The following is a 24507-nucleotide window of genomic DNA, read 5'->3' on the forward strand; positions in this document are numbered from 1 at the left end:
TCCAAAACACCTACCCCATCAGGTACCTCCCATAGCAATCCTAAGCATATTGCAGACACCTTTAATACCTTCTTTACTGAAACGGTTCACTCTCTAGCCAGCTCACTACCCCTCCCTGTAAATACTAGCCTGACTCCCACTACAATTACCTGTTTTCCCTCATTTCATCTACAGCCAGTACCCACTTCCTTCATTTGCCGTCTCCTTGGAAAACTTAAACCATCCACCCCCTCTGCTGACCTGCTACCTGCTAAATATCTACAAATTGCTGCTAAAGCAATAGCATATCCTATCTCCATTCTAATAAATAGAACAATTACTGAAGGTACAATCCCATCAGTCTGGAAAATCTCCCACATCATCCCTCTTCATAAGGGCAGTAACTCTACTGAACTCTCTAACTATCGCCCAATAGCATTACTCTCCCCACTAGCAAAAATCATGGAGAAATGTATCGACCACCAACTATTAGACCACCTACTACTAAATAACATACTAGCAAACTGTCAACATGGTTTCAGGCCATTCCACAGCACCACCACTGCCCTCTTATCCTTTTCGGACTGTCTCAACAAACATTGCAATAACGATACTCTTCCGCTCTCTTTATCGACCTCTCAAAAGCCTTCGATATGGTAAACCACCAGATACTTCTGCGTATACTTATGTCCCTCTCTCTTGATACTCAGGCACTAAAATGGTTCAACTCCTATTTAGAAAACAGAAAACAAGCAGTGCTTTGGGAAAATAACCTTTCCCACCCTTCTTCCTGTTACCTTGGGCGTCCCTCAAGGCTCCATCTTGGGCCCTCTCCTATTTTCTCTGTTTATCAATGAAATAAACATGAATACTCCACAAGCCACCTGCATACAATATGCAGATGACTCAACATTAATATGCTCAGCTTCATCCATTTCTAAACTGCAGTCCCTCACCCAAGCAACATTTAACATAGTTGAGAACTGGTCCCTCCAACGCTGTCTCCTCCTTAACCCCACAAAAAAAAAAACTATTGTTCTTTACTCCTACACAAAAGTCCTCCCCCCTCCACTTCACGGTAACATCAAACAATGGCACTGTCATAACTCCCGACCCTACCACCAAACTCTTAGGGGTAACTATAGATGACAACCTCGCCTTTGATACCCATATCAATACTACAATAAAGTCAGTGAACAAAAAACTAGGCTCTCTCTATAGGCTAAAACAGTTTCTTACTCCAAAAGCTAGAACTACAATTGCCCACACCCATCTTATCTCTACTTTCCTCTACGCCTCTCCCATTTATACTAACCTATCAAAAAACAACCTCAACAAGCTTAATAGCTCCTACAATAACATTGCCAGATTTGCCACTGGATCCCCATTTAGAACCCACCACTTTCGCAATCTCAAACAGCTAGGATGGCTGGAACTACCTAATCAGCTTCTTTTTCACCAGCTTATTACTGCCCATAAAAACCCTTCATCATCCTAACAATACTCCTATACTAACTACCCTCATCTCCCCCTACAATAATCTTAAAACCCTATGCTCATCAAGGAAACGTCTAGTATCCACCACAAAATCCAATAACAGGGCTGGGGACTCTCTATTCTCCACCACAGTAGGAAAAACCTGGAACCAGCTCCCTAGTAAACTAACCTCCCGCTCCTCTACACCACTTTTCAAAAAGCTACTTAAAACATACCTCAAGACTCACTGGCTTTGCCCTTGTACCAACCCAGACTAAAAAGCTACTGCCTACTACTCTCACCTTTCACTTTTCATTGTACTACTACACTGTCAGTACCTCTCATTAACCTTACAGCTTATGTGCAGTTAGCTGTCTTACTCTGTACTTTCCAAGTCTTTCTACATAACCCAACTTAGAGTTTTACCTGCTGTCTTAGCTGACAACAGTATGTATAAGTCTTCAACATCTGTATTATCACAATCCTTCTGTATCAGAGTTTTCTTGCTCTTATATCAACTTAATCCTGCTATTAACTATACCTCTAAAGTATTGCATCTTAAACTGCTTACTCATCTCTCTATATTCATACTTCCAGTTATGGTATACTATTTCTCCCCTTTTTAATTGACGTTAAGTTCCTGATCTCTAAATCTATGATTTTAATGCTCTTTAGTCTTGTAAGGATACTTTACAAGTTGTTTACAAATGTGTTCTAGGATTACAAATATATTGTTTTTATTGTGTTTATGTATTTTTATCTATGTTGGAGCTTTTCTTCTCGGGCCTCCACTGAAAATGGACATATATCCAGTTGGACTAGCCCGATCAACAAATGTAATATAAAAAATAAATAAATAAGTGTTACAGTTTGTGGAATTCTGGCATTTGGTGTTTGTGCGCACACACACACACACACACACACACACACACACACACACACACACACACACACACACACATATATACACACACACACATACACACACACATATATACATATATATATATATATATATATATGTATATATATATATATATATATATATATATATATATATATATATATATATATATATATATATATATATATATATATATATACACACACACACACACACACACACACACACACACACACACACACACATATATATATCTATGGTTTTACTTTCAAATCTCAAAATACTAAAATATCTAATTTCAGTATCTCGAGATGACAATCACAAATATTCAGTTGTTTGTAAGCACAAAATAACAGATATTAGAAAGTTGATGGTGTAGTACTTGTGGTGCGGTCTTTTAAGTTCATAGGTGTGTACTAGGCTAATGGCCCTGGAGCCTTTACAAGCCGAGCCCATAGGATTACCCTGACATTGTGCCACCCAACCTTAGTTCCCAGTGCCTCTGTTGAGTAGAGCCACTGGAGTGATCCCCGGGTTGAATTTTCTATTTCCCATCCACTCGTCAAGATTTCTCTTGAAGAGGGCCATTGAGGTGCTCTGTTTGACATGTATGGGAAGTCTATTCCATAACATGGGCAGTCTCTGGGTTATGAACCTGTCTTTCCAGCATGTTTTGTTGATTGTGGTAATGAGGTTGAGGTTTCTGGAGCATGTGGTGCGGAGGGATTGGGATTTCTTTAGATGTAGCATTTCTAACAGAGCTGGGTCAGACATGGCTTTGTAAGTCAAGCAGAGTCCGCCTCTAAGTAGGTGATATGAGGCAGAAAATAGTTGGCGTTTTTTGAGTCTGTCAATGTAGGACAAGTGTTTAAGGCCTAAGATCATCTTTGTGAGGTACATTTGCACCCTCTGCAGTTGTTGCAGGTGTCAGTTGAGGTACATGCCAAATTGGGCATTGTAATTGATGATTGCCCTAATGAGGGAAGAGTACAGGGAGACAATGACCTCTTTCTTCCTGGATGCAAAACCCTTAGTAATGAGATGTGCCACATAGAAGGACTTTCTGACCACAGTGGCAATGTGGTGATCAAAAGAGAGGTTGCTGTCAACCTGTGTTCCCAGATCTCTTATAACGCCTTTTGTGTTCAGTGGACTACCATCAATATGGTAATTCATGGGACCGAGTTTTTCCCAGAGGGGATGACGACACATTTTTTGGCTTTGAGCTTAAAGCCATGGTACTGACACCAGTCGTTGGTCTCAGTGAGGCCTTTCTGCAGGATGTCAACATCACTTGGGGAGTTAATAATAGCTCCCAACTTGCAGTAGTCTGCGAACTTTGTCAGAGTCCCTTCATGTTGACCTGGACTGCAGAGAAGTAAATAACCAAACAGGACCACACCCTGTGGGACTCCACTCATAACTGGTCAGCAGTCTTACTTGGAGTCAGCTACTTTCACACTCTGAGTTCTATCTGTGAGCCAGTTTGCAACCCACCTAGTGATATAAGGGTTGATGACTGGCTTAGTGAGTTTTTCTGTGATTCCTGAGTGGGGAATGAAATCAAAGGCCTTGGCCAGATCAAGGTAATATGAACCACCTTGCCTTCATCCACAGCTCTGGTGACTGACAAAAAAAGGAGACCAGGTTGGGCAGGCATGGTCTACCCTTCACAAAACCAAACTGTGTGGGATCCAGAATTTGGAGATTCCCTGTATCCTTGTTTATTTAGTCCATTATGATGCGTTCCATAGCTTTGCATATCAGACTTATCAGGCTAATGGGGCGATGGTTCCCAGGGTCTGTATTCACTCCTCCTTTGTGGAGAGGGATGACTGTAGCAGTGCGCCATTCGGTAGGGACAAAGCCTGAGGTGAGACTGTGATTGAACAGGGCACACACGTGTGGTGCCATTTCACTCTGTAGTTCATGTAGAACACAGGCAGGGATATTGTCAGGTCCCGTAGAAGCTGTATTATTGGCCTTGCACAGTGCTGTTTTGACCTGTGCAGCAGTAATACTGGTGCCTGGCAATCTACTGGTATTGTGATTGGTACTTTGGGGGGAGAGAGGGGTAACGTTGGTACTGAATCTGTCTGCCAGTATATTAGCAATATCTGTTGGCTCAGTATAGGAGGTACCATTGTGCAGTAGCTCAGAGCAAATCTGGGTGTTGCCGTGGAGATTCTTTACATAATAGAAGGCCTTGTGGTTGTCTTTACTATCTGCTGCATTTCTGTTTTCATAGCTAGCTTTAGAGGATTTGATGAGGGATCTCAACTTTTTGTTGAGGCTGATAAGGGAGTTTTTCCAGTCTTGGGACTTCACCTGATTCCACATCAGTTTCCTTCTTCCGTTGTAGAATTTGTTTATGGCATGGGACCACCTGATTGGCTTCCTTTTTTTGGAGGAGAGCATCTTGGTTCTATACCCTTATGGCAAGATCCATGCATTTGTGTACATGCTCATACAGTGCATTGGTGTCTGATTCGGCAGTCATGCAACTATTCGCCATTTGCATGGGTGTCATGAAGTTAGCCACCTCTGTTTTTAGGAGCCCAAAGTTAGCTTTGGAGAAGTTTTTCATGGTGGTTACCTTTGCGGGGGTGGGTAGGATGTGGATTTCCAAGGTGATTAGTTTGTGGTTAGATCTAACCAGGGAGGAGTTGACTATTGGTGTAGAGCAATGGTTGCCCATGTTAGTAATGACCAGATCAAGGATGTTGCTATCTCTAGTGGGGGTAAAAATGAGCTGGTCCAGGGCATTGGAATTAACGAATTCCAGGAAGCATTGGGCAAGTGTATTGGTACATGAGTAGTTTTCCCAGTTAATGGAGGGATAGATGAAGTCACCCAGAATGAGAGTGTTAGGTTGGACCCTAATATTCTCCAGGGTGCTTAAGAACGTGGAGTGTGAGTCTTGGGACGTGGTTGGGTTCCTGTAGCAGGCTACAACCTAAATCGCTCTTACCCAATGTTAGCTGCACCTGAAGTATCTATGATGTGTTATGTTTGGCTACCAGTCTAGAGGTGTGTGCATCCTTTATGAATATGGAAACACCACCACCATTGGAGCTTTGGTCCAAGTTCTGGGGCTGAAAGGTGTGAAATGAGTTATAACCTGGTAGTGCAGGGATGCTTTCTGTTGCTTTGATCCAGGTCTCTGTTACAGCACAGATGTCAACGTTCTCCATTTTAAGGAGTTCTTTGAGTGAGTGCATTTTGAGAGTCAGACTTATAGCATTGAGCAGCATGACCCTCAGATTGCATTTGTTTGTAGCTTTGCCCTGTTGTAATTTGGTCTTTGGAACACAGCCTAAAAAAGGCACTTTAGGGGTGGCAAGAGCCTTGGCCAGTATCCGGAAGCCCAGGGGGTGACAGATGCAGGCCATCTCTGGCAAAGCATCTAGGTCTGTCATTCATGTCATACCAGGCAGACAGATATTGGATCCCCTTGGAATGACACCAGAAACTTGACCAGTTGTTGAAATCAATCATTTTCTGCTTGTACTGGGTATCATTCTGGGTGATGGTAGGATGCTGCTCAGGGCTAAGGTCATACCAGCCTGGGCTTCATAATCCAAGAGCTCCTCCATGTCTCTTTTCATGTAGTCCAGGGAGGTACATCTCAGGTCGTTCACACCCCCATGTACAATGACAGAGTCATATTTGTACCTGTTGTTGACGGACCTGGGTGCGTGCATTATGTGGCTGATCCTGGCACCTGACAGGCAGCTGACTGTACTTTCTCCTTATTCAATCTAGTGAGTGGGACATCAGTGAGTCTCACTATCGCTTCACCTATGACTAGTGTGTTGGGAATGCTGTTTTGCCTTAGGGGCTTTGGTTGAGTGGTACTCTGTTTAGGAGAGTTATGTGTCCTGTGATTAGTATTGTGTTGTGGTGGTCGAGTGCATTTCTGCCTTGGAGGCCTCTGCTGTTTGGGTAGATTTTTATTCAGAGCCTGTGGGATAGTGGGTATGTGGTTTGTGTTTTTATGTGAAGGCAGTGCTAGTGTGTGTTCTGGAGGGCTGTTTGTTCCATGTGGTGTGGTGCAAGTGTTAACCTCCTCCTCTTGACCGGGTATGGCTGGAGAGTGCGTGACTTCCAGTTTGGATATATAAGTGCATCTCTCGCAAGTCTGAGTGTTGGGAGGTAAGAGGAGAGGGTTGTCGGTGTACATGAAGCAGTTGCTACATTGCCTCAGGATGCCCAAGTTCACCATGTTAATAGGAGAAAGCACTGGGAGCTGACCTTTAGACATGTCTAGAAGAGTGGGCATTAATATTAAGTACTGGAGCTGTTTCCTTGTAGAACGTTTAGTACTGGTAGCACTTTTATGTGCCACAATAATTGCTACAAGAAGTCTGGTAAAGTGCTAGACTAATAAGCTAGTAAAAGTGCAGGAGGAGAGAACTAGCAGATCTAAGGGAAAAATTGAAGAGCAGACTTTGACACAGCTCAGAAGCTTGCAAACAGTCCTGGATACAGCATATCTGTATCTGGACTAGACTGGTTACAGGAAAGGCGGGAAACAAGCACAAACACAGGCTTTTAAAGCAGAAAGTTGAAAGAGATGGAAAAATTGCCCATTTTGTAAGTTTTATGTTGTCCCTTTAAGATATAGTTGTTTCTGGGATGCAGATATGGCGGGTGATGTATCGTTATGTGCCAAAGCTTCACGTAGGTGTTTAGTGTCTAAGGGTTTTGTGTAGAAATGTTTTGTGTTTTAATTTGTTGGGTAATGTTAGGAGTAGGTTAGAACAGATAGTTGATAGTTTGTGTGTGTTAGATTTAAAAGTGGACATTTTTCTAGATGTGTACTGTGTATGAGTATGAATGTATGCAATGGAAGTCTAGGGCATGTTACGGTAGATTTTTTGTTTTCTTTCATGGTAGTGTGACCTCAGAGTTGATATATAAAATTAGTGGGGGGTAGGGGGGTGCCACCCCACCCCCCACATGGGGGGTGTAGGGGGGGCTTGCCCCCTTCTTAGACATAGATTTCTAGGGTTTTGTTGGTGTGTGTACTGTTTTGGATTTTGATGGTGTAGGGAGGATGGTCATGTTTGTCTTTTAATTTGTATGTTGGAGGGTATGAGAACATCCTTACAAGTGGCCTCTAAGCATGGTAACATTTTTCATTTGGTTACAACAGACATAAAAAATGCAAGTTGGAGAGGCTTATGATGTGGAATTTACTGCCCCTTTTGCATGCTACGATTCATATTATGTGGAATTTACTGCACCTTTTGCATGCTACGATTCATATTTTGTGGAATTTACTGCCCCTTTTGCATGCTACGATTCATATTTTGTGGAATTTACTGCCCCTTTTGCATGCTACGATTCATATTTTGTGGAATTTACTGCCCCTTTTGCATGCTAAGATTCATATTTTGTGGAATTTACTGCCCCTTTTGCATGCTACGATTCATATTTTGTGGAATTTACTGCCCCTTTTGCATGCTACGATTCATATTTTGTGGAATTTACTGCCCCTTTTGCATGCTACGATTCATATTTTGTATGCTTTTGATTTCCCCTGGGCAGGGTTGCATTAAATAGCATTTGAGAGAGGAAGACCCAAAACCACAGCATGCAGAAATGGAGCAGTATGTAACATATGTTGCATTGTTTTTAACCTCTTTTCTTACCTGCTGACCCACTAGCTCATAAGGGGCAGTGGAAAATGTAGGGTGCATACAGTATGTTGGGGTTCTCTTTTGACATAAACAGCATCTGTCTTAGGTTTTATAATCTGTCTGCTTGCATTTACTGTAGACTTATTTTACTTACCACTCAAAAATCTGTGAGTCTGTGAACGGGGACATTTTTACTTCTCGTCAGGTTAGTTGTGGAGCAGAACTGAGAAGTTTGCTCCCATTACATGTAGGCTGCAGGACTTGTACAGTGTATGTTAAATGCTCATTAGAATTTGCTGGAATTAATGGAAACTTGACTGTAACCAACAAAGCACACAGCATTGCTTTCATCACTTCATGCAGGAGAGCTGTAACAACATTTTTTTTTTTGACAGGGCACACAGTAAAACAAAATATCCAGTGCTGGAGGAACAGATGGTGTCGGTAAAACGATCAGCCCTAATAAAAAGTATGCTGTACCTTGTTTGGGTTGAGGCTGAAAACCAACTTGGAAAAGCAGTATCTGAAAATCTGACAGTTAACATTGATAAAATTGGTAAGGAATTGTGTACACCTTTTTTATCTTTTGTGTAACTCAATATTGTCATCACTTTTCAGTAGTAATCTTTGCAAATATGCATATGGAGTAAGTAGAGCTTCATGGCATTTACAGAATGAAAGAACACTTGGTAGAGATTGGTCTTGAATGATCCAGTCTGTTCATGTCAACAGCTGGACAGGTAGCCACAGGATACAGGCACTCTGCACACTTAAGATTCTCTCAGGCTCAGTAACATCTTCCTCCACTCCCATATTGCTCCACAGCTGTTTTTCTGTCCAGATCACATTTGCTGGATATCAACAGGACTCGATGGGACCTCCTTCTTCAGGGTATAGTTGCCATCCATTCAGACACTATGGTACTGGTTTGGTATGTTATCAGTGGAGGGAGGGAGGCACATCATTCATAGCCTGGGTATTGGGAGGCCAACCAGATATGGGAGTGAGCCATAGTGACTGAACACTTTTTTTACGATGATACATATTCATTTTTTTTTTTTTTTTTTTTTTTTTTTTTAAATAATTTTTATTTTTTGTAAAAAACAAGCAATGAAATGGTGCAAATACATGACAAATATTACATATTAATAATATTAGTTATTAATAAAATAAAAAAAAAAAATGGGACAAAAGGCATGAAAATAATGAACTTAAAAGTAGTATATCTCTGCAGTATGCATAGTACACAAACCACACAACAAAACTAAAAAAGCCAACAAATACCAGAAATTACCAGTACTGAACAGCCACTAAAGCAACAGTGCCACTATTATTTGTATAAATTATAGTTAGCAGCCCTACTTAGATACAGAGAAAGAGGGAGAGAGAAGTATGGGAATAAAGGAAAAAGGGAAAGAAGAAAAAAAAAAAAGGACATTTGTAAATTATATAGTTAAATCCAGCACACTTATCAGGGAAACTTCAAACAGGCTTTTCGTTAAGTAGGGTAGCTCTCTTCTTACAGGGGGCTTTGATATTGATGATGGCCATTATTTTTATATTTGATGTTTTATATTTTAAATCCTAAACATAATTTAGTGATCATCCAGCCAGTTATAGGTTTTATGAGGAATGATGATGCATATTCATGGTCAGGCCTGTTCAGTTAGTACCTACTGATGCCCCATGAGTGGTTCCTTGGTCAGTCTGTGGCAGATGCCATTTTTTGCTGTTGGAACAAGCCAGATTGTGACTTCTTTCCATCTTCAACCAGTGCCAGATATGGCAGCTACGTGACGTCTCCCTCATCCCTCCTTAGCAACCCTTTTGACAAAGTTCTTAAACAAAGAAAACTTGCATAAGGCCAGGGTCATGTAACTTCATTCTGGCCCATACAGCTCTGGTTCTCTATGGTGTAGCCTTATGTTCTAGAGTATCAACTTTTCATGTCTCACAAAGGTCTCCTGTATTATTCATTTGGAAAAAAACTGACTTGGACATTCAGTTCCCAAAGTTAACTGCATGATTTCTCCAGTCCCACTGATGGTCAGAGACTTCAGGTATCCTACCACAGTGGTCCAGATTCCTATTCCTGCACAAACCCCAACACCAGAAAAATTTAAAGAAGTAAATGGCTGAAGTTTTCTTTATGGGCCACTAACCAGGGACTTGTTCTTTTCTTGACCCAGTCCCAACTGTTCTGCAGTTTTTGACTCATGTATTTAGTCAATGTTCACACCATTTCACTACATCAAGCTGCAATTTTGATTTTGTTTAATCAGGGATTTAACTCTTCCTACTTAGCTCCTTTAAATGTTTGTAAAGCTTTTCTAAGAGGTGTCTGTTGACACCTCCTATTAGAGAACCCTTACCTCAGTTTTATGTTGAAGCCTCTAATGTTGTCTCCCATTGGACCAGCAGACAGAGTTGATCAAACTTTCTTTTCTTGTAGCAGTGACATCAATGTGGAGGGTTTCAGAACTACAAGCTCTGTCATTAAAACTCCTGTACATTATTTTTCACAAAGATCATATATGCTTTCTTACTGGCCTGACCTTTATACCCAAGGTTACTTCAAAAATGAGTTGGAATCATTTGGTTAATCCTTCCATGTTCATCCTCAGTATTACCCCCAAAATGGAGTATTTCTTGCACTCTTAGTTGTAGGGTACAGTGCCAACTAGCATTATACCTGCAAAACAGTAAAGGTACTACTTATTGATTCTTTTGTGGCCAGAAAAGCAGGTAAGAAGGTCTCCAAAGACACCTTGTCCAGTTGGCTTTTAGAGTGCATCACCTTTTACAATGCAAGATATAAGAAAATATTACCTAAAACACCAACAGTTCATTCTGCAAGGGTCATAGCCAGGGCCAGTCTTACTCACAGATGAACTAGGCAAGCACCAAGGGCACTGTGCTTATAGGAATGCTCTTTTCCCATTCATTTATTTCTTTATTTTTTAGAGCAATATTTCATTACTCTAAAAAATAAAGTGCCCCTTTAGGAAAAAAGTGCATCCTCGGCACAGTGAAAACTCCAGGGGGTATTTTCCCCTTTACATTCCCCCTAAACATGTGAGGTCACAGGAGCACAGAACTCACAATGTTCAAATCAAGGGCAAAGGAGCTTGCAGTGATGTTCTTCGTGTTTCATTGTTGCAGTAATCACACTTGGGTTATCTGCCTGTAGGTAGCCCTCAATTGGCTCTAATACCAGAGGCTTAATATTTCTGCGTCGGATGCTGTCGCTCCAAGTCTGACGTCAGGTCGTCAGGGGTATAAAAACAGGCAGCCGACACCATTGCATCAATCTTTTTTGCCAAGGAGCTCAAAGCAGAAGCAGTTTGCACAAGTGCCAGTCGGCCACTACCTGAGTTTTCGCTTACGAATTGAATCATCCTGAAGTCTTCTAAAGCTAAGTACCCCATTGGGGATCCTTTTTTCTTGTTCTAACTGATGTCAGAAAAAGTTAACAATTGTCTTGCCTGTGAAAAGCAAGCTCCAGGGGACATTTTGCCCTTTACCTTCACCCTAAACATGTGAGGTCACAGGAGTACAGACCTCATAATGTTCAAATCAAGGCAAAGGAGCTTGCAGTGATGTTCTTCGTGTTTCACTGTTGCAGTCATCACACTTGGGTTATCTGCCTGTAGGTAGCCCTCAGTTGGCCCCAATACCAGAGACTTAGTATTTCTGCATTGGATGCTGTCACTCCAGGTCTGACGTCAGGTCATCAGAGGTATAAAAACAGGAAGCCGATGCCATTACATCAGTCTTTCTTGCCAAGGAGCCTGAAGCAGAAGCAGTTTGCACAAGTGCCAGTCGGCCACTACCTGAGTTTTCACTTACGAATTGAATCATCCTAAGTCTTCTAAAGCTAAGTACCCCATTGGGGATCCTTTTTTCTTGCTCTAACCGATGTCAGAAAAAGTTAACAATTGTCTTGCCTGTGGAAAGCAAATACCACACCGAGATTTCCATTCTTACTGCATCACCTGTCTAGGTCCAGACCATGACATACCTCGCTGTCGGTTTTGTGCCTTGTTCAATGCCCGAAGTATTCATTGTTGGGCCCTTACTGTCACTAAATACTTTCATTCTTGATCTCCGTATTCTGAAATGGCTTCGGTAAGCCATTCAACTACCGATATTCCGAAAAAACTTCAGGATAAAGACAGACAGACAGCACAGGTCCTAAGCTGCTAACAACGCTTACATTAAGCTAGTTGCCAGATCGCTGGTACTCAGTGAGGCACTTTCGCAGCCACTGATGCCCGCTTCATTGGATTTGCAGGTCTTTACCGAGACCCGTTCGGAGTCCGGTATGCCGCGAGACTCTTCTTCGACTATGGAACCTGCGGATTTCTCTACCTTGGATGGGTCCAGAGCCACTGAGCAGGCACCGGCTTCTGAGGAAGTTCTTTGCACTATGGATGTTCGACGCAAACAGACTACTTCTATCATGTCTTCAATTCTGTCTAAAATTACAGAGTTTCTAAGGCCAAGAGTACGCACTATGCCTAGAAAACTGATGACCAAAGCGCATGCACCTGCTCCCTTGCCAGAATCTCAAATGCTTAAAATGGTAGAAGACCTTATTATGCTAACTAGGGGAAGTCAGCCTTCCCCTGCTAAGAGAAAGAGACCTGTCCCCAGCAGCTTCAACAGACCAAGAGTCTGACAACTGTGAGGTATCTGATAATGAAGACATGCCCTTATCTGCTTATGAGGATTCAGATGCAGAGGAATCCATTCCCTCTGCCTCTCCTGCAAAGGATTTTTCTTTTGGTGAAATCTTACATACTTTGAGAGCATTTCCATTGGGAATGCCAAGACTATCCTCAGTCCAAAAACAGACTCAGAGAATTTCTAGATTTGCCACAACATAGCCCTTTAGCAATACCCCTAGTCCTGGAAGTTGTGAATGATGTCTTTATGGAATCCAGTCTTACTCCTGACACTTTGCCCCCTGCTTCTAGGAAACTAGACAGGTACTACAGAGTACCTGAGTCTCACAAATTCCTTTTCAAAAATCCTACTGCTGACCCAGAGATCATCTCCCAGGGGCCTAAAGGTATCAAAGCAACTACAGCTAAGAATCCCACCCCTTCGGACAGGGATTCCACAGCTTTGGACAGATGGGGTAAGAAAGTATATACCTCTGCAGCTCTCGCCATTATGGCTTTGAATTGTCAGTTTCACATGCTGAAGTACCAACAACATATTATGGAACTTAGTGGTGGTGCTGCTGCAGCGTTGTCGCCTCACAGTAAGACGTTGTCCTGTTCGATTCTCAGCTAGAGCTTCTTCTGTGTGGAGACATGTGTGAATGGGCGTACCTTCGTTGAAAGGTTGTGCATCAGGGCCAGCAACTCGGCATGTAAAAATCTACTGCCAATCATTAGCAGACCGGAGTTCCGCTGTGGCAACCCCTAACCTGGAAAAGCCGAAAAACACAACATTAAACAAAAAATAGCTACCTTTCCATACTGTGCAGAAAATAAAGAAATGCAAGAGCTTATGCATTCTGCAAGCCACGTCAGCAAGCATACATTGCAGTGTGGCTTTGATGCCCTAGAAGCATCTTGCAGGGCAGCAGTCACTGGTTCTGTACTGAGAAGGCATGCTGGGCGTAAGGAGCAGACCTTGCCAGACCATGTCAAATCAAAGTTATTAGATGCTCCTTTGAACATGGACAATCTGTTTGGCACCAAAGCAGAAGAGATTCTTAAAAAGATGGAAGTAAAAGCTAAATCTATGCAGGCAGTCAAAGAATTCTTACAAGTACAGCCGCCTAGATTCAATAGGCATTGCCCCTCGGAACATTGGTCCTTTCCAGCCCACTCAAGGCCACCTCAAACTAGAGCCAGGGGAAACAGACCCCCCTGACCACAGTCTCAGGGTATGCAGAGATCTAAGCAATGGAGTGCCTCCACCTCCAAAGCAGGGAGTGCTAATCCGCCCCCTTATGGAAAGAATTCACAATGACTTCTCTACTCCACTCCCCACCTCTGCCCAACTGCTTGTGCCCCTAGGAGGAAAACTCGCCCTTCATGTAAAAAACTGGATGTCCATCACCAAAGACTGATGGGTCCTCAACATTGTATCCCAGGGGTACAAATTTTACTTCCACTCTCTGCCAGTCCCAAAAGGATTCCCAGACCTTCCTCCAAACCAGTGGGCAGAGGCAGAAGACCAAGTTCTATCCCTGCTCAATATCAGGACAATTCAACCTGTTCCGGCAGAACAGATAGGTCAAGGATTCTATTCCAGACTTTTCCTGGTACCCAAAAAAGAGGGCTCTTGGCGCCGAATCCTAGATCTTTCAATTCTCAACACCTTCCTGGTGGTACCAAAATTCAAAATACTCATCCTGCAGCAGCTTCTACCTATGCTAGCCAAAGAAGCCTGGTTAGTCACCCTAGACTTAAATGAAGCTAATCTGCACATCCCTATAAGGGAATCATGCAGGAAATATCTACGTTTCAGGGCCGGATCTATGGATTATCAGTTCTCTGCACTTCCTTTTGGCTTATCCACTGCTCCCAGAATATTCAGAAAATGCCTGGCTCCTGCCATTGTTTACTGCAGGCAAAGAAATATCCAAATTTACCCATACTTAGATGACTGCCTGATTCAGGCAGACAGTCAGGAATTGCTGTTGCAGCACCTGACATTTGTAAAAAATCTTCTAACATCCCTGGGGGTACACCATCAATGAAAATAAATCAAAACTGGTCCCCAGTCAAAAGACTGTATTCCTAGGAGCAAGCTTGGACACAGCATCCCAGATGGCATTCCTCACTTCAGAAAACCAAGCCTACCTGACAGACTATTTTACGCAAATGGCCACCAGAACCCAGCTATCCACAAGGAAAATCCTGCATGCCCTAGGGTTCATGGCCTCATGCATCCTACTAATTCCATATGCCAGACTGCATATGAGGAAACTTCAGTGCTACTTAAAAAGTCTTTGGTGCCAACATTCTCAGGACCTGGAAACTGTCATTCCTATCATACCCTGTCTAAGGACAGAGTTTCTTTGGTGGGCAGCTGCGTGCAACCACAACAAGGGATTGAGATTACTCAACCCCATGCGGCCCAGACCCTAACCACAGATGCATCAGACTATGCCTGGGGAGCACACATAGATGGCAAGTGCAATTCAGGGCCAATGGAGCCCAAGTCAAATTCATCTGCATATCAACCAAAAAGAGATGCTAGCTGTGCAGCATACTCTGACAGCTTTCAGATCCCTACGCTCACCAGGATACCTGCTAATAGAAACAGACAGCACCACAGTTATGTGGTACATCAGCAAGCAGGAGGGAACCTACTCTTACCCGCTCTGCAGGCTAGCCATGGCCCAGTGGAACATGGCCTTGAACATGCAAGTCCATCTGCAAGCTCAGTTCCTGCCAGGCAAACAAAATTCCCTGGCAGATGACTTAAGCAGAAATCTCTTAGACCCACACGAGTGGCAATTTGAGCCCAGCACCTTCAACCTTCTGATTCAGAAATGGGAGACCCCAGAGGTGGATCTCTTTGCCTCCAGCTGCAACCACCAGCTCATAAAATTCTGCACCAGGAACCCTCACAGCAGGGCCTGGAAGGTGGATGCCCTATCTTTTCAGTGGGTAAATCTCTCAATCTATGCCTTTCCCCCTCTGACCCTTCACTCAAGAGAATTACTCAAGATAAGACAGGACAGACCAAGGACAATTCTGATTGCCCCGGGCTGACCACGACAGCACTGGTACCCACTCCTGCGCAGCCTGTCACCTGTGCCACCCTGGCCCTACACCAGAACCCAACCCTGCTGTCTCAGCAGAGGGGACAGATTTTGCATCCGCAGCTGCAAACCCTAAATCTTGCAGCCTGGCTTATTCCTTGAATTCTCCCCCAATAATCCTAAGTAAGCAGGTGCTGGATGTAATTCTTGAAGCCAGAAGACCCAGTACACAAAATCCTATGCTGATAAGTGGAAAAGGTTCTGCTCATGGATTCAATCTAAAGGAGAGGACACAACACTGCCCTTTCTGCCTCATATCCTGGATTACCTAGCAGATCTACTCCACAAAGGCCTGTCCTTCTCCTCCTTTAAGGTACATGCCTCTGCCAATTTGGCTCATTACAACACTGAGCCACCTCTCTTCTCGCACGCTCTTATCAAACAGTTCCTGAGAGGGGCAAACAACTGAAGGCCACCAAGGAGAGCACCCACCCCTGCTTGGGACCTTAACTTTGTACTGGAAAAGCTCACGCTTCCCCCTTTTGAACCTGCTGCTTCAGCAGAGTTAAAATTCCTCTCCTGGAAAACAGCCTTGCTTCTGGCCATCACTTCAGCTAGAAGAGTGTCTGAGCTACAAGCACTGATGGCTGTGGAACCCTTCATTATTTTCCATGCTGACAGGGTCTCCCTCAGGACTAACCCTTCATTTATGCCTAAAGTGGTGTCCAGTGTGGCTCTCAACCAATCCATCCATTTGCCAACCTTCTTCCCTAATCCTCAAAATAAGGGGGAAAGGATCCTGCACTCCTTGGACATGCACAGACAGCTCAGATTCTATCTTGATAGGACTAAGCCTTTCAGAAAATCTGGCCAGTTGCTAGTCAGCTTTGCAACAGGGGCAGAGGGCAAGGCCATTTCAAAGCAAACAGTTTCCAAATGGGTATCACACTGCATCCATTTCTGCTACAAGCACCATGGGAAACCAACCCCTCAGGGGGTCAGAACACATTCCACTAGGGCAACTTCTGAATCTACAGCATTTCTCAGGGGAGTCCCTACCAGGGACATCCTGGAAGATGCTACCTGGTGTTCTTTACACACCTTTACCAAGCTTTACCACTTGCCTATCTTTTCCAAATCCAGAGCAGGTTTTGCAACTGCAGTCTTGCAAGGCATACTAGCCAGCACTAACTCTTCTAGACTGCCTCCATCCTTCTTCAGCTTTGGGAATCTAAAGTCAGAATTTCATGACTGCAACAGTGAAACATGAAGAACATAGTACAGTTGTGTACACTTACCATAGATGTAGATGTTTGAGTGTATTCACTGTTGCATTCCTGGTTTCCCTCCCTCCAGCCCCCTGGTTATTCTCTCTCTCTCTCTCTCTCTTTCTCTACTCTATGTCTATTCCTCACCCGTTCAGGGGTATTGGTATTTACTTTTTACTGGTGCTGTGTTCTCCACCATAACTTAGCTCCCTATTTGGGGGGCTCCTGATATTTGGGGCAAGAAAAACTGATGTAATGGCATCGGCTGCCTATTTTTATACCCCTGACGGCCTGACGTCAGACCTGGAGGGACTGCATCTGACGCAGAGATACTAAATCTCTGGTATTCGGGCTGACTGAGGGCTACCTGCTGGCAGATAACCCAAGTGTGATGACTACAACGGTGATCGAACATCTACATTTATGGTAAGTGTACACAACTGTACTTTTTTAATTTTATTTGCCCAACTGATGTGTGAGGGACAGAGCAGATGTAGGTATACTCTGCATAATTCTTGGATATACATGAGTGCTGGTGAGAAAAGTGTTATTATTAAGATGTCCTTCAAGGATGCATCTGCAGTCCTAACAAATGGGTTGTCCTGTCGTCAGGCAGCCCTTCGGTCGGCCGGATTCCAAAGTCTGGGTCTGGCCTCGGCTGGTGTCGCACTTCACCCGACGTCATCTCTGCTGGTCTTCGGGCATAAAGGCATCAGCCGACGCCATTTTCCTCAGTCTTTCTTGCCGCGTGGCGCCCGAAGCAGAAGCTGTTCGCAAGTGCCGGTCGGTCAGATCCAGAGATTACTACTACTGAATACTACTTCAAGACTTCTAAAAGCTAAGTACCCGTTGGGGACTCTTTCTTGCCTCAGCCGATGTCAGAAAAAGTAAATAACTGTTTAACTTGTGGGAAACAAATACCTCATAAAGATTTCCACTCTTACTGCTTACCTTGTTTAGGCCCAGACCACGACGTAGCAGCCTGTTTAGCCTGTGCTTCCTTCAACCGACGAACGCTTAGGCGTCGGTCGGAGTTTGCTGAACAGTTTTTCGGCTCAGATTTTGCGTACATTATGCCGTTGGATCCTCCGACTTCTCAAATTGTTAAAAAACGCAAAGAAAAAGACCGACACTCGCGGTCCGCGGTTTCAGCCGAAACCATGGTTAAGCATACCGCGAGTGTCTCGGTTTCGGCCGAAACCGAGCAAACGGGTCAATCTTCAGCCAAATCCATGACTACTACCGAGGCCCCTGCTACCCAAGTTGAATCGGCCTCTGAAGTTTTGCCTACTAATGTGGTTTCTCTAGAATTATCGGACACCATCCCTTTGGATGTCTCTACCCCAGCATGTGGTGCTGCTAGGCCTCCTGCAGCCATCTCTATAAAGGCCTTTGCCAGGGCTAAAGCAGCCAAAACTGCTAAGTCTGTGCCTGTTAAGCCCCCCTCACACAGACCCAGTTCCAGTTCCCAAATGCTTACTCTGGCAGAGGATCTCATCTCTTTAATTAGGGGATCCCAATCTCACCCAGACAGGGCCTCTCAACCTCCAGAAAAGAGACCTAGAGCAGAGCCCCCTGAGCCAGTGTCCTCAGATGACTCTTCTGATGATACAGACAATACAGACCATCCAGAGGCTCCTTTTTCTACTTATGAAGATTCCGATGCTGAAGAATCTATTCCTTCTGCCTCTCCACCAGAGGAATTTTCCTTTGGGGAAACCTTACATGCCATGAGAGAGCAATTCCAATGGCAGGGACAAGATTTCTCAGATTCAAGAAAAAGGCTTAGGACCTTTCTACACTTACCGCAACATAGGCCCTTAGCTATACCTCCAGTTCTTCCTGTTGTGGATGATGCATTTAATGATGTTTGCACTGCTCCTGATACTTTACCTCCAGCCCCTGCCAAGCCCGATAGGTTTTACAGGGTACCGGACACTCATCACCACCTATACAAGGCCCCACTTGCAGATCCTGAGACTATCTCCCAGGGGCCTAAGGCAGTAGGTTCGACCTCAGCAAAAAACCCTCTCCCTTCTGAAAGGGAATCCAGGTCCTTAGAGAGATGGGGTAAAAAAGTTTACACCTCTGCTACTCTCTCAGCTAGAGCTTTGAACTGTCAGTTTCATATGATCCAATACCAAGAGTTTATGCTTGATCAGTTAACTAAGAAACTGTCCTCTGATGACTCCTTAGATAAGAAATATGTTTTAGAAATGGTGAATAACATTCAGCAGGTTAGTAACCATTCTTTAAAATGTGGCTATGATGCACTGGAGGCTTCATTTAGATCAGCCATGACTGGCACAGTTATAAGAAGGCATGCATGGTTGAAAGAACAGGTCTTGCCGGATCATGTTAAAGCAAAGCTGTTAGATGCTCCTATGGATAAGGCCAGTCTATTTGGTTCTCCTGCTCAGCAAGTAATGAAGAAAATGGAAGAGAAGGCAAAATCTGTACAAACAGTTAAGGATTTCTTACAGGTTCAGCCCCCAAGGTTTAGCAGGAACTGGCCTTCCAAAAATTGGTCCTTTCCAGACTCCTCTAAATCTCAGAAAGGCAGGAATAGACGTGCCAGAGGCAGAAATCAATCCAGAGGAGGTGCCTACAGAGGACGCCAGTGGCAAGGCAATAACCAGCAAGGCACAGACACAACCACTGCCACTGCAACAGGACAATCACAGTGACTTGGCTCTGACACCGCCTACCAGGGAACAAATAGCAGCACCCTTAGGCGGAAAGTTAGCCTTATTTTCAAAAAATTGGCACTATATCACAAAAGACAAGTGGATTTTGCAGACCATAGACCAAGGCTACAGGTTTCACTTCCACACCTTACCAGTAAAAAGAGGAATGCCAAACCTACCTCCAAATCAGAAAACAGAAGCTCTAAAGCAGATAGCTCAATTAACAAAGATGTGAGCTGTGGAAAGAGTACCACCAACAGAACAGGGCAAAGGATTCTACTCCAGACTCTTCCTAGTACCAAGAAAAGAGAAGTTGGAGACCTATTCTCGACCTGTCCGCCTTAAACACATTCATCATTGTCCCAAAATTCAAAATGCTGACCCTACAGCAACTTCTTCCCATGCTGGGCAAGGAGTGTTGGCTGGTAACTCTAGATCTCAAGGAGGCATACCTGCACGTCCCCATACGACCAAATTGCAGAAGATACCTCAGATTTCTTGCAGGATCAGAGCATTATCAATTCTCAGCATTGCCCTTTGGCTTATCTACTGCCCAGAGTATTCACAAAATGCCTGGCATCAGTAATCGCTCATTGCAGGCTACAGGGAATCCAAATTTATCCATACCTGGACGACTGCCTGATACAAGCGGACAACAAAAGCAAGCTGACAAAAGACTTACAAAGAGTCATTTGCTTACTACAAGCCCTGGGATACACAGTCAATTTAAAAAAGTCAAGACTGATACCATCCCAAACAAGAACATTCTTGGGTGCGGAATTGGACACAGTAAAACAGATGGCATTCCTAACTGCAGAAAAACAAGAACGACTCCATCTTTACTTCTTGGCATTAACAAAGCAGAACAAACTAACAGCAAGGAAAGTACTGCAGGCCTTGGGCTTCATGGCATCATGCATAATCCTGGTCCCCCATGCCAGACTGCATATGAGAAAGCTACAGTGGTACCTAAAGAATTTATGGTCTCAACACAGGCACAGCTTAGAAACTGAAATCCCACTAATCCCATGCCTGAAACAAGAGTTCCTATGGTGGGCTCAAGCATGCCAGTCAAACCCAGGCTTGCCCTTCCACAACTTTCAAGCAAGCCAAACCATCACAACGGACGCCTCAGACCTAGGTTGGGGGGCACACATGCTGGACAAATGCATACAAGGATTATGGACTCCAGACCAGCTGCACCTGCACATAAATCAAAAAGAAATGCTGGCAGTAAAACTAGCAATCCAGAATTTCAGACCATTCCTCAAAGAAGGCCATTTAATGATAAGGACAGACAACACCACAGTCATGTGGTACATCAACAAACAGGGAGGCACTCATTCATACCCCTATGCAGAATGACTCTGGACCTTTGGAATATGGCTCTGAGCTACAACATCCAGTTACAGGCAATATTTGTACCGGGAAAAGAAAACATCCTAGCAGACATGTTAAGCAGAACTACCTCGGATGCTCACGAATGGATGCTACACCCGGACATCTTCAAGGCCATCACAAAGAAATGGGGAATGCCACAAATAGACCTATTCGCATCCCCACTCAATCACCAGCTCAAGAAATTCTGCACAAGGACATACCACCCACTTGCATGGAAGGTGGACTCTCTATCCTTCAGTTGGAAAGGCCTGACAGCATATGCATTTCCACCTCTTCCTTTGATGCACAAGGTACTACTGAAAATCAAAGAGGAACGTCCAAGGATAATTCTGATAGCTCCAAATTGGCCAAGACAACACTGGTATCCATTGCTGAGGAGCATGTCTCGGGGGAGAACGTGGACACTACCCCTGATGCCTTTGATGTTAACTCAGAACAACTACAACATCATGCATCCAAACCTAAAAACTCTGCAACTGACTGCCTGGAACATCACATAACAGCAACTAACCCAGATTTATCCCAAAGGGTTAAAGACATTATCCTTGAGGCCCGCAGACCTTCTACAAGAAGGAACTATGCAGGGAAATGGAAAAGGTTTGTCATTTGGAGTACGGAAAGAGGGAAAGATGTGTCAAAAGTAGATATTGCCAACATCCTGGAATATTTGGCAGAGCTCCTACATACTGGCCTGTCCTATTCCTCCATCAAGATACATGCATCAGCTATTTCTGCAGCATACAGCCTCGATCCTCCTGTCTTCTCACATCCTCTACTCAGGCAGTTCCTTAGAGGAATCAAGAATGTAAAACCTCCTAGGAAACCTCCATTACCAGCATGGGGCTTGAACTTTGTGCTAGAAAAATTGACACTCCCTCCATTTGAACCAGCAGCAACAGCAAATCTTCAACACCTATCATGGAAAACTGCTTTCCTACTGGCAATTACTTCAGCAAGAAGGGTTTCGGAACTACAGGCCTTAATGGCAGTACAACCCTTCCTAATCTTCCATCAAGATAGAGTGTCCATGAGAACTAATCCTACATTTATGCCTAAGGTGGTATCCAGAGTGTCTCTAAACCAGGCAATCCACCTACCTACCTTCTTTCCCAATCCACAGAACAGGGGGGAAAGACTGCTGCATACCTTGGATGTACATAGACAGTTGCGCTACTACCTGGACAGAACCAAGGGTAATAGAAAAACTGACCAGCTTTTAGTAGCTTATGCAACAGGAAGGGAAGGAAAAGCAATTTCCAAACAGACAATCTCCAAGTGGATAGGAAATTGCATAAGATTCTGTTACTCCTACCATGGAAAGCAAATTCCACAGAACATAAGACCTCACTCTACAAGGGCTACAGCCACTACCACAGCTTTCTTACGAGGAGTGGCTACCAAGGACATTATTGAGGCGGCTACTTGGACTTCCGTGCATACATTTGCCAAGCATTACAACTTACCTCTATATTCTAGATCCCGAGCAGGGTTTGCCACTGCTGTATTGCAAGGGATCCTAACTACACCATAATTCTTCTTCCTCCTCCCCTAGTTTGGCTATGGTATTATACCCATTTGTTAGGACTGCAGATGCATCCTTGAAGGACATAGTACAGTTTTGTACCTACCATAAATGTAGATGTCCGAACAGGATAGCATCTGCAGTCAGGATTACCCACCCTCCTTCCCCTCTGTGGTACTCCTAGGGTATTTACCCTCCTAATAGCTAGCTGGGGGGGATTTCTTATGGTGTATTTGTTTGTATATATGTACATACATGCTTATTTTTTGTGTTTGCCTACTATTTTTTTTTGGAAACATTGGCATTTATCCAAAATTTAGTTTTCCAAGAGGGCAACTGGCATCTGGGGCAAGAAACACTGAGGAAAATGGCGTCGGCTGATGCCTTTATACCCGAAGACCAGCAGAGATGACGTCGGGTGAAGTGCGATACCAGCCGAAGCCAGACCCAGACTTTGGAATCCGGCCAACCGAGGGGCTGCCTGACGACAGGACAACCCATTTGTTAGGACTGCAGATGCTATCCTGTTCGGACATCTACATTTATGGTAGGTACAAAACTGTACTTTTACTATACTGACAGTGAGATATTTTGGGCTATTTTTCATACTTGTGAGTTTTGTGTGAAGAGTTGAGATGGGGGAGATGGCACAATGATAAAAACATCGTTAGTATTTTTATAATGCTGGCAGTGATCAACCAGATATTTTAGTAATAATTTGGCTTTGTGATTTGTGTGGAGCAACTTGGACAGGAACACTTTAATGTGTGACAAGTTTTGTGTGAACTGCTGAGGCATAGCTCTCAACTGTTATCAGGAAATCCAGACAGATTCTATAATAATAATGGGGGAAGAAGCAAAACTAGAGCAGATTTTAAATACTGCTCATAGAAACTGAGACAATTCTAAAATAAAAGGACTTGTGTTGACATGCATTTTCTGATAGCTGAAACTCAAATGCATGTCATTATTTAGTGACTTCAATTCTCAGCGATTTGCCAGAAAACCACAAACTTTATGATGAACGGATGGAAAAACTTAGGCAAAAATCTAGATATTCTTCAAAAAGATGGACAGTGAGGAAGTATGTGTGGATGTCAGGGTGTCCCACAGGGCTCTGTCCTAGGCTCATACATGTTTAGATTGTATCTTTCAGACCTAATTATTTCATCTGAGATGTTCTATTGTCTATATGCAGACAACCTGAAAATGGGTAAACTGGTTATACATGTGTTACAGACAGGGAATATCCGCAAAAGAACTTGACTAAATTGACCATTTGAGCACAGGAGAATAATGTGCTGATAAATACATAAAAATCTAAGCATATGAGATTTGGGAGGCATAAATGGAAAGGTTAATATTTAATACAGCACACAGTGTTGTACAATGTAGAGTCATTTAAGGACCTGGATATATAGGTAGATTGATCCAGGTTTTCGTTTTTCTAATCATATCAACTAAGTTCTTAATGGTAGTTATAGAAGTATAGGTTGTATAAAAATATTTATATATTTTACATAATCAGAAATGATGAAATCATTGTTTGTTAGTTACATTAGACCTAACCTTGAGTACAGAATAACAATATGGAAATCTTATAAAAAAACAATCATGTACAGCAAAAATATACCAAGGGCATCCATAGATGTGAAAATTTAAGTTATTTTGAAAGAGTATAATATTTGAACTTTTACAGTGTGTCATATAAATATTAAGAGGAGATCTTATTCAGCTATATAGGGGATTTAGGGACAACTACCTCTGGGAATGTTTGGGGTTATCAAAAAGTACTAGAGAATTATCAGACAACCTATGTAGAAGATTCTATAGGAAGGAGACATGCACTAATTGGTTCTCTGACAGAGTAGCTGATGCTTGGAACAGACTACC

The 24507-nt window shown here is 43.4% G+C and overlaps 1 protein-coding gene across 1 annotated transcript in view; it reads left to right on the forward strand.

Annotated features, from left to right (window-relative positions):
- LOC122790010 (interleukin-12 receptor subunit beta-2-like) overlaps positions 1 to 24507 on the forward strand; it is a 1182445-nt gene that overhangs the window by 27308 nt on the left and 1130630 nt on the right. The window contains exon 2 of the mRNA XM_044057546.1: positions 8400 to 8560. Coding sequence (XP_043913481.1) covers positions 8400 to 8560 — 161 coding nt within the window. The remainder of the gene's footprint in view (positions 1 to 8399; positions 8561 to 24507) is intronic.

Source organism: Protopterus annectens, chromosome 15.part0 (assembly GCF_019279795.1).
Source record: "Protopterus annectens isolate FY-2018-M chromosome 15.part0, PAN1.0, whole genome shotgun sequence".
NCBI classification, from domain to species: domain Eukaryota; kingdom Metazoa; phylum Chordata; order Ceratodontiformes; family Protopteridae; genus Protopterus; species Protopterus annectens.